Genomic DNA, 11,447 nt, shown 5'->3' with positions numbered 1-11,447 from the left:
CACACACACACACACACACACACACACACACACACACACACACACACACACACACACACACAGAGTGTAAAACATTGTGGTGAAGTTTCAAAAAGCCAACATAAAATGTGCATTGTTCCACCCAAAATGAATAGACCCAAACATAAGCCACCTGTGGTTTAGTGGAGTGTATTATTTGGGGCACATGGTTACTAAGATATTGTGCCATAAATTATGCAACTGTACTCTGATTTTTACAACAAAATGAAGGCCAAGTGACACATATGATCAAAATCAAGATAGTAGTTTAAGAAGAATATTAATTATTTTATTAAAAAATGTGTTTTGTTGCACAGCTCTCGCATGTTTTTTGTGCTACATTTCTGGAAACAAATCTTTTAATCAAAACAAAAAACAATAATCAAGTAGTCCTTATTAACCATAACATTGTGTATTTTTTGACTTGCGTCCAATTGTGGACTCTTATTTAAAAATACATTCATTTATTTATTTATTATCTCCCCACTTTTATTATTTTTTAGATTACATAAAATAAATTTGACCACCCAACTCATTGACAGGTCAGAACATGAGAGTGATGTACAGCAACACAGATCACCTGCAGTAAAGGACACAGCTTATAAAGACATATTTGATTTTCTTAAGTGATTAACAACATTTGATTAACAAAGGTATTAACTAAACATGATTTTTTTACTGATGGTTGTGACAGGTGATGCAAGATCAGGTGATTTTTTTTAAGCAAATTGTTCAAACTGCTGTCTACTGCAGGTAAGTTAAAGCTGACAACTCCACACAACCACCACTTCCAAAATTCCAATCTATCTCAGCTTAGTAAAGCAAAGTCAAACAGCTGATCCTACCCACATGGATAAAACACCTGCTGCCAAACGTTCTGGATGTCCCATGATAAATCAGATTCTTACCGACAATGGAATCTTTGCCTTTGTTCTCCAAGTCGCCAATAGAGACAAAGTCACACTGCACCATGGGAACGTCACAGCTGTCCTCACAGGGGATGATGGTAGACTCCCCGTTGAGTGTCATCTCATAGTCATTCTTCACTGATGTGTACTGCTTGTTGGCAATTTTCAGGGAACCTTTGGAGATGTAGTAGACCTGGTTCATACAGATGGATGAACCACATGTTAATCAGATCTGGGGAGCATTTCACCTAACTGAATCTTGCAAATAAGACAGGACTTCAGACAGCAGGGGAGGTGGGAAGGCATCAACAAAGGCTGGCAGATGATCATAAGCTTCTTATTGTATGGGTACGGTGCTGCCAGATGACTCATTCACAGTCTCTGCGGTTTTAACTCACAAAGTACTGGCAGCTGTTGATAGAACAGTGTGCCACCAAATCTGTCTTCTACCACAAAGTGAAAGGCAGTTATGGCCGATAACTTCGATACACTGAATCAATCTCACCTTTCCAACTTCAAGTAGAGAGTAGAATTTGTCCACTTCTTTGTTAAAACCAGTGACACGGATTTCTCCCTGTAAACAAATTTTTTTTACAAATAGTTTTTTTTTTAATTAACAACTCTCATGACTTATGCAGCTAAAAATTAAAAATGTGAACATTACATACACTCCCATCCACAATCTCCATGGAGAAGAGTTTGCCTTCACCCCGGGAGTTGCTCCACGAGCGAATGTTGCTCTTGTTGGTTACACGGGCACGGACTGTCCACCTGTTAGAGATTCAAGACAAACCTTGCCGTTTATGGAAGCTCTCACAGGCCAGTAATTTACAGCTCAAATATCCATAGATTTAGCCATTCGTTCACCAACTCAAGCTGTTAATCTGCCCCTAGGTGGTCTATCGGAATGTATGAAACAATCCTAAACCTGCATCATTAACTGAGCTCCACTGCATATGGCTTTAGAGAGACATTGAAACAACTAATTAGGAGTAAAAAGCAGAGTAAGAGCGCTGACTGGGTTCTGGCTGGTGTCAACATTATGTAGTCTTTAATGAGGTTATCAGAAATACCTGTGTTTGGTGAGTCATCCTTTTAGGAAAGGCCAAACAGTATAAGATAGTAACAAACCTCCCACATAAACATGCCTAATACTATTAGTGTAATTAGATACAGATTTCTTTTAACGCTGAACAGTCTGAAATATGTTGAACCAACTGTTTGTAGCATTTAACAAATATAGTCATTACAGAGTCCGACATGTGCATTATGAGAGTCAATACAGAGAAATAAATGTGAGTTTGAAGTCTTGAACAAATATGGCTCGTTTTATGTATTCGACTTTTTATTGTTTTGCCTGTAAGAGACCCCAAATGTCCACTGAACGTTATATTTGCAGACATTTTAAAAAGGCTGCATCAGTAGGAGAAATAAACTACAATATGTAGTGTGTTTATGGATACATACAATAACACATGATGGCTTTTTCTCCCTCTTGTCATCAATCATCTAAAGCACGTGTCAAACTCAAGGCCCGCAGGTGCCCCACAAATTAGTGTTTAAAAGAGGACGTGTTAAGGGATCCCCAATTAGTTGTAACATTAAACTTTATTTGATAAATTTTTAACTGTAAAATAAAGACTGTAAAAATACTGTAGGTTGTTTAGTTTTTATCATTTTTAAACTAAATGTTTAAAAATATATTACACGGACGGGGCCATTTTATTTACACACAAAGCATTCTGGGTAAATTATGACGTGGATAGGTCATCGTGCGAGGCTGCTAGCATACTATATCCACCCTGAAGGTTAATCTTGGACAATATCTGACGATTGCCTCTTTTAAATGAAACCAGAGAGCGTTGACAGAGAGGAGAAGGTAGAAATGACTCAGCCTGGAACTGAAAATATAGATGGAGGACAACAGAGCTGCTTCATTGAAGAACCCCAGCTTAGCCTGTTAGCTTTAGCATTAGCCCCGATGCTGTCACCATATATATGTATTAGCTCAGTGCTACACATTCTCCTCTCATCACTGAGGTCCTCCATCCACATGACAGAGAGGGGAACACAAAAATGACTCAGCTGCAACTGAAAATATGGATGGAGGACCTCAGTTTAGCTTGTTAGCTGCGCTAGCGCCGAGCTAATACATATAAGGCAATATAGCGTCAGTGCTAGCACAAAGGCTAAAAGACTAAGCTGAGGTTCTTCTTCCATGAAGCAGCTCTGTTGTCCTCCATCCATATTTTCAGTTACAGGCTGAGTCATTTCTACCTTCTCCTCTCTGTCAACGCTCTCTGGTTTCATTTAAAAGAGTCGATCYTCAGATATTMTCCAAGATTAACCTTRKYGGGTGGATATAGATCGCTCACACCGAGGACGTTATCCACGTCATCTTTTACCCAGAATGCTTTGCGTGGCTCCGTCCGTGTTAGAATATATTTTTTTAAAATGTACAAAACTAAACAGCCTACAGTATTTTTACAATCTTTATTTTGCTGTTAATATATACGTTTATCAAATAAAGTCTAATGTTACAACTGATCAGGGATCCCTTTAAACACTGTTGAGTCAAAGTTAAGCATGAAACGTTAAAGTTCATTATAACTGGCCCTTTGAAGGCCAACATAACGCTCATGTGGCCCTCAGTGAAAATGAGTTTGACACCCCTGATCTAAAGTACCCTCAAGTATACGCCTGCACAACTTATACCTAATGAATAAAATAAATAATAATAATTTTTGGCAGACAGAGGCTTTAAAGTTGCTATAAAAATGTATTAAAATATTGACATTATTTATCAAGTTTGCTATGAATGTGTGTTATTTTACCATTACTGTTTTAAAAACAAAAGGACTCATGCATACTCACTTGGACTGGTAAGGGTTGAGGCTGACAATAGGCACGACTTTGGAGCTCCCGCCTGGAGTATCGGGCATAGCAGGTGGAGCCTTCTTCACCAAATCTTTGTTGTAACCTCTGCTTACTGTTAAAACAGACAAAGAAAACAAATAAATAGAACACATGATCCACGAAGAGCAATGACGAAAAAGAGATACATGCATTATTCAGAGACAAATTACCAAAATCTAATTTCTTTGGATTGCAACTGCTTAATCACAGTAATTATCTCACTTCACGGGAAACATTTTATCAAAAGAAAAACATTCTGCCTTAGAATTCACCACTGCTTACTTCAGTCTTGCAAACAGGAGAAATTTAAAACGGGAGACAAAACGTTATGAATTAAGAGTTGCCGCAGATTAGCGATCCAGCATTTTTGGTGAGAAATGTGATTCACGTTTCACAGAATCAGAGCAGGGTGTGAAATGCTGTAACCAAAGCGAGCTGCTCTTCCCCCCAGAGAGCGGTGCTGCCTGACTTTGAGATTTTACGTTTGAACAAGCGCTGCACATTTGATTTGTGTGCGTCTCACGTGGAGGATTAGAGTTCAAAGTGTCCACTTAAGTCCACGCACTTTGCCAACCACTGCACTTCTGGTAATTAAGCCCCCAGATCAAGCAGCACACGTAGAGAAATGAACAATGACTATGCTGATGAGGAGGATGGTTGCCTCAACCTTAATTCCCACATGGCAGATTTAAGGGATGAAAACCTGCTATGTCACATGTAAGAAGACGGCAAAAACAATCTGACAGGTGGATTTTTACGTCTCTTCTAGTCCCAGTTCTTTTTCTGTGTGTGTGTGTGCAACACTTTTGTTTGACTGATCTAATCCACACACTCCTAGTATATTTTTGCTGCAGATGTTTTGTTATCTAAAAACCCGCACAGAGATAAACATAATGACTGTCACGCTCAGGCAGAAAGCTTTTCATCAACCCCGGTTCACAACTTTTCATGACGACAGGCACAGACAGGAGACAAAGTAGTTACAGAAGAATTTATGTCAATAACAGAGAGAGAAGCAGCAAGATTTTGTTTTTAGCTTTCAAAAGATTTTGGAAGATTTCTACACAATCAAAATTATTTGTTTTATAAACTTGAGCCATTTAAAGCAGCACATATTTGCTGCCATCTGGTGGCCATTTGGGAAAAAAATGCCCCCCCCCACCCCACCCCACTGAAAGTGAGTTTTTAACTGCAGCCATTTTAGTTCATGTTCAACTGATAAAATAAATGCCTGGACCAGGGGTCTTCAACCTGTGGCTCTGGGGCCACGTGTGGCTCTTTTGCCGCTCTGCAGTGGCTCTTTGAAAATATGACCTTACATAATAATAATTTTTGGGGGGGTTTGTGTACCCACAACAGAAAACAAGTTGTATGTAAAAACGTAATCAATACTGATGTAAAAAGTAAAATATATTAGCTCATGCTAGCCTGTTGTTTTCTTAAATAATCTAACTTCTATGATCTTTCTCTCAAATCCATCAGAATTGCCTTTAAAGAAATAGAAGACTACATAATAAGATTTAGAAAAAAAAATGCCTAAATAGTTCAGTTGTACTGGTTTTTGTGAAATTTGGTATAAACTATATACAGTATTTTTCTTATTTACACAAATCTGATCTTTTTATTTGTCCTGATGTGTATAATAATAAATAATATAATAATAATAATAATAATAATAAAATAATATTTTTTTTAGTTTTTATAATGTCACCTCCACTGACCGTAAAAGAAAGGACCTCAAAAAGGCCCATGGACCACCAGTTGATAATCACAGTCATAGCTTGTTTTGCGGCTCCGGACACATTTTATTAGTGAGACAAGCAGCACAAATGACTCTTTTGACCGTAAAGGTTGCAGACCCCTGGCCTGGACTCACCTTCATTTCTGTTTTGCTGCTGCAGAGGTGGTCTGCTTTCAGGGACGGGAGCTGGAGCTTGCTGGACGCCTTTATTCTGACCTTAATGAAAGAAAAGTGAAGTTAACGCTAACCTGCAACAATACTAGAACTCACTAAGCATTTCCTGTCAGCAAGTCTTACTGTCAATGTACGGAGTAGGTTCTCCTATTCTACCAGCAACCTCTTCAGCAGGTTTGAGGACATCGATTTCCAAAATGATTACAACTCGTCTGCAGTGAGAGAAAATGCACTTTATAATACTTATTTTTACCAAAAGTGGTTAGGGGATAAAAAGGGGGTGTAATTTCCAATAAAAATCTTCAGAGTACTAAAATTTCCAGATAAATATGCATACCGTCCATCTTTCAGTATGTTGGTCACATGTCTCTTGAGATTGCAGACAGTGTTTGGGACAAGTATGTTGTCCTCAGCCATGTAGTTCAGCTGGGTGGAAAGCATGAAAGCTGCAAATACAGAGAGTGATTAAAGACTAAATGTGTGTTTGGGTGCATTTGTTTTTCTGTACTGTTAGCTAAATACCTCATTCAATGAACAGATTTGAATGAATCTTTCACTAATAATTAAATGTACATCTATTTTGATTAACTTTAAGTGTGAACCTGATTCAAGGTGGTGGCCACAGCAAAGGCAAATACAAAAATAGCTCCAACTCAATTCCTTTACGGGTAGAGCTAAAATACGATATTGCACGTGTGTACGTTATTTTCACGGTTTGACCAAAATATTTATACCTCCAACATTTTGTACCATAAGATGTCTGGCATGAAAAGCATCAGGTGATACGCTTCCATCAAGGAATATTAGGACTTTCATTTATTATATGCCGTCATCAGTCCTACACGGACTCAGTGTGAAATAAAACCTCAAAAGCCAATAAGAATGTGCATCACCCTCACATTTCAAATGTCATTTAAATGTTAATCACACTGACCTTTAAAAAGTAAATAGACAGCATTTATATTGTGCTTTTCTAACGTTCAGCCATTCAAATTTATTTAAACTAAAGAGCCTCATTACCTCACTTACACACTGATGATGCATCAGGGTAAATTATGCCCCGGGAAACCAGGAGTCTGAGACAAAAACCTACAGAGAAACAGCTCCGTCTCCAGATAACAGTTACTCTGACCTTATAGTACAAAATAAAATGTAGAGAAATTAAGAGAATTAAATAAATTAAGATAATATTGGTTGTACTTTTAACACTTTCAAACAACTGCTAAGCACTTTACCATCTTCTCTCAAAAGATTGTGTTCTGCAGATCAAACCTTTCTGCATACCGATGAGTATCGTTTATAGATCAAATGTCAAGCTAGTAAGTAAAAAATTTTTTATTCATCCTAAAAATTTACATAAATATGGTTAGAGAACACGGAGTACCAATATAACCCATATGTAAAATATTCAGATCAATAAAATAAAGAAGCTTACAAGACAGAGTGTGACGTCCATCGCTCATCATCACGCGAAAGCGAGCTGGCCCATTTCCTCCTTCTATCTTGCGAATGTTCTAAAAGTTAATGTGTAAGAAAAAGTTATGCATACATTTTTTTAAGTTGTTTTCACAAATATAATGGTCTCATGAATGATTAGTCATTCAGTAATAGCAAATGCCTGAGTTAACCAGTATGTAAGGGATGTTGACATTTCGTCAGCAGCTGCTGCCATTTTCTTCCCAAACTGCTGTGACCAGATTTTGCGAGGCTGCTCGGTGCGTTTGCTCATAATTTCCTCCTGCTTTGTTATTTCTACGCATTTCAACAAAGTGCGCTGACGTTGGGTAGTTAGCTACAGCCTCACCTTCGACGTTTTAATTATTGTTGATGCGTTTTGAAGAGACTCTTTTTTGAAAAGCGGATCAAAGTAAATCACCCGAGTTTTTCTAGTGACCCCTTAAATAGATAAGCTGCCATGAAGAACATTATTTTATCTGCCCTTGTTCCAAATTTGATAATGATTTGAAACGTCAAAGTATGTTTTTTTTAATCCGGAATAGTGCTTGTTGCAAAGTGTGTTGACGCTCGTTTTCTTCACTTGACACCTTTAAGACGCTGTCATTGGTTGAGGAGCTTTGTTTACAAAACAGATGTCCACATGGTTTTTAAATAGATTTAATTTCCTTACTTTTTAAGTAGGGTTGGGCATAATCGTATCGTGTGCAATTAATCATCAGAAAAACGATAATCGATTATTTTTTGGCACTTGATGATTAATACGATTAATACCACCAGGCAAACTGACTGGTAATTTCCCCATTCAGTCTGGTCGGTGATCCTCTCAGCTTCAAATATGACGAACATAAAAAAAAATTCTGTAATTTATTTATCTATCAACACAATTTAAAATATGATGTATAGCCTGAAGTCTGTAATTTTGACACAATTTGGAACAGATTTTTATGAAGAGCAAATCTTTCCCACTAAATTGGTCATGTGACCAGGACATAAGGGTGTCTAGGGACTCCAGGGGATTAATAGTCAAATTAATCGTTATCGGCTAAATACCACAATTAATCATGATTAATTTTTTTGCCAATATCGCCCACCCCTATTTCTAAGACACAAAGTTGATTTGATGCTACAGTTTGCCTTGTGATATTATTTTATACCTTTTCTGCTACTTTTGAATTGGCTATTAAGTTTTATTAGGTTTTTTAGGATACAAGATGCTTCCTACAAAAACCCGAATGTTAATTTTTCCCTAAAATTTCATGGCGATATCTTGAACACTAAGGAAGTTATGAGCAAAAATAAAAAAACAGCAAGGTGAAATGGTCGCAAAGGCCCCATTGGTTCTGCTGTGAACTGCAGCAAGAAAACATGAGCTGATTTCACCTAAACAAACATCAATAACTTCCCTCATACTTCAGATAATCACGATTTTGTTGTTATTTTGTATGGTTTGAAATGTTCTTTTGGAGTCCGCTGTCAGGTTTAATATTGGAGTAGGATTAAAAATGTATCAACATCCCTACAGTATGTTCCCTTGTAGATGAACAAACTATTAAAAACTTATTGAGCCACCATGCTGAAAAGAATGTTAACTTGCAAAGAAATATCCCTCATTCTAAAATTTTATCACCTGAAATGTCTAAAATGTAAAATGTATTCACATTTTCATCCAATCAATTGTAAATCAGTTTGCCTGTTGAACGGCAAGATGGAGACAGCGAGAATGAGATAGATTAGGCTTTGTTTGTTTAGCAAAACATAACTGGGGGAAATATACAGGACAAGCTGCATTACTTGGGATTATATGATTGAAAAGTATAATTGTCAAGGTTTCTCACCACCAACTGCAGAACTGCGTCATTCCAGCCGCTGCCATTAGCCAAGGCCTGTAAAACAAACAATTTACTAACAAGAAAGATAACTTTACAAAATTGCGTTTAATTTTAAACTCATTGTTAACACAAACGGCTTGCTAGCTTGCTAACAAAGACGACACTTAAAGACTTATGAACTGTATTTTATGCAACTGCAATAAATAACGTTGATTGTTTTACTTTTAAACTTTATAAATAGTTAAATTTAAACATACCTCTATCGCGCCTTCTGAGAGGTTTGCCATGGCTCCAGAAAAAAAAAAGGTGATTTAGCGGTAAACTAGAAATTTACTTTAGAAAATGTTTGACAAGTAATCCTGTCGACTTTCGCTGACGGTAGCTTCTGAGTTGTGTCTGTGGCGCCAAAGGCTTGGATAACCCGCGCCTGAAACGAGTCGTCCGTTTCCGTTTCCGTTTCCGGTCACAGATCTGACGTCAGTTTCTAAGAAATCAAAGCAGCAAACCTCGGTGCCTCGTTCACGCCCCTAAACTGACCGGAGATCAGCGTAACGTTTCTCAGCGCCAAGCTCTTTTTTTTTTTTTTTTTTTTTTTTTTTTTTTTTTTTGTTTTTTTTTTTTTTTTTTTTTTTTTTGTGACGTTTTCTGGCGTTCTTCTTCTTCTTCTTCTTCTCCTTAGTTTGTTTTTTCGCGGTTGGTAAACAACTGTAAGGTGCATTACCGCCACCTCCTGATGTGGAGTGTGGACTGGAATAACGCTAAAAAAATTTAATAAAAAAATCACCTATATTCTTTCAAACAAACGAGTCTGCTTCAAGTACTGTAATAATTCCATAGTACTTTCAGATTTAGAAATCCTTCGTAATATTTCTATAAAATCTAACCTTATTTTCTTTTCAATAATGAATTAATTCTAATGAATTCTTTCATTTCTGTATTTTTGGCAATGTATTAGTACATGTCCTATGTTCTCATCTTCTCCACAGCACTCACATTTTCCTGTAGTATGTTTTCCACTAATAAATAATGTTTTGTTTAACCCTGCATGTTCTAATCTGAGCCTTGAAATAACTGTTTCCTCCTCTTTCTTCCAGCACTCCTCATTTCTCCTGTTTTCCATTGAATTCTATAAAACCATATCCCTCTTCTTTCTTCCTCCCATTTTTTTTTTGCCATTTCCTCTCATTTTTAGCTTTATGATACTTTTAATTTCTGTTTTACTGAATTTTATTTCTATTTCAATACATTGTTTTTGGTAGCCTGTTTTGCTTTTTTGTCTGCTTTTTCATTTCCTATTGTGCTGGTATCCATTGAAAAATCACTACTAATCCCATCATTTTAATCCTGTATAATTTTGGATTTGTCTGGCCTGCTTTCTGAACTATTTTTTTTTTAAACTGAGTAATGAAGAGCTAAAATCTGAACAAATTATTGATATGAGTGGTTTATTATCCTCAATCCATTGAACTGCAAGTAATGTTGCGATCATTTCTCCTGTGTATACTGGTCATTTATCAATTATTTTCCCTACTTTCACTCCAAATTCTGGTACAATAAATGCTGCTCTGACTCGATCTTCTGTATCCTTTGATGCATTTGTATATATTTTTACATATCCATAATAATGATTTGTATATTCTATACTTAAATTTGAGCTTAAATTATTTTTATTTCCTGCTAACTGCAGCTTCTCTAAATGCACAGCTTCACCTGGTGAGTTAAAAAAAACATTGTTCTGCATATAAAATAGTGTGCATAAATTAATTAAGGCTTTGTTTGTGAAAACTAGTAACAAATTCAGCTCTGTCAGATCCATATATCAGCTAATTATTCTCTCCATGGTGTCCAAGTGATGTTTGAAATGATCAGCTTGTTGAACAGTTTGAACAGGAATATTTTTATTAACAGTCAGATTGAATCAGCAGCTGTACAAATGTCAGACTGATGGTTCAGTTGTTCAGGTTCATTTATGGTTCTGATGTTTACTAAAATGAACACATTTGTTTTTAATAAGACATTACTGCAGCTTCTTAAGATAAAATGTGATAAAAGTTGGTCTGTGAGTGTGTTCATGTTTTACAGATTTTTATATTTCTTATGTTGAAACATAAGAAATAAATAAATAGGTTTGGGTCAATTGAAATAATTTGATCTGAAATTAGAATCCATTTAGTTTATTTTACTAAATGTTAAATAAAATAGGCTTTATATCCCTAAATAATCACTGTAGTATAGTAAATTTAAAATGAAACCTTTAGATGTGAATCAGTGCTCTACATTTGACTTTTAGGAAGGTGGAAGTTTTAGTTTTGTTSCATTTYATYATCTGTTAGTTTAAAATCTTACAGCAGCAGGTAGAACTGTGATGATACATAAATACTGTTTCAGTCACACTGTAATATT

General features: G+C 36.3%; 1 protein-coding gene across 1 annotated transcript in view; it reads right to left on the bottom strand.

Annotated features, from left to right (window-relative positions):
• rpa1 (replication protein A1) overlaps positions 1-9,561 on the bottom strand; it is a 26,059-nt gene extending 16,498 nt beyond the window's left edge. The window contains exons 1-10 of the mRNA XM_014029454.1: positions 9,302-9,561; positions 9,051-9,098; positions 7,193-7,271; positions 6,095-6,203; positions 5,881-5,969; positions 5,719-5,799; positions 3,801-3,915; positions 1,595-1,697; positions 1,432-1,500; positions 927-1,119 (exon numbers count right to left, since the gene is read on the bottom strand). Coding sequence (XP_013884908.1) covers positions 927-1,119; positions 1,432-1,500; positions 1,595-1,697; positions 3,801-3,915; positions 5,719-5,799; positions 5,881-5,969; positions 6,095-6,203; positions 7,193-7,271; positions 9,051-9,098; positions 9,302-9,331 — 916 coding nt within the window. The 5' untranslated portion in view covers positions 9,332-9,561. The remainder of the gene's footprint in view (positions 1-926; positions 1,120-1,431; positions 1,501-1,594; positions 1,698-3,800; positions 3,916-5,718; positions 5,800-5,880; positions 5,970-6,094; positions 6,204-7,192; positions 7,272-9,050; positions 9,099-9,301) is intronic.
• Positions 9,562-11,447: the final 1,886 nt, after the last annotated feature.

The sequence above is a fragment of the Austrofundulus limnaeus genome, unplaced genomic scaffold, assembly GCF_001266775.1.
Source record: "Austrofundulus limnaeus strain Quisiro unplaced genomic scaffold, Austrofundulus_limnaeus-1.0 Scaffold906, whole genome shotgun sequence".
Lineage (NCBI taxonomy): Eukaryota > Metazoa > Chordata > Actinopteri > Cyprinodontiformes > Rivulidae > Austrofundulus > Austrofundulus limnaeus.
Note: the sequence above shows the minus strand (reverse complement) of the source record. Positions and strands in the feature narration are given on the sequence as shown.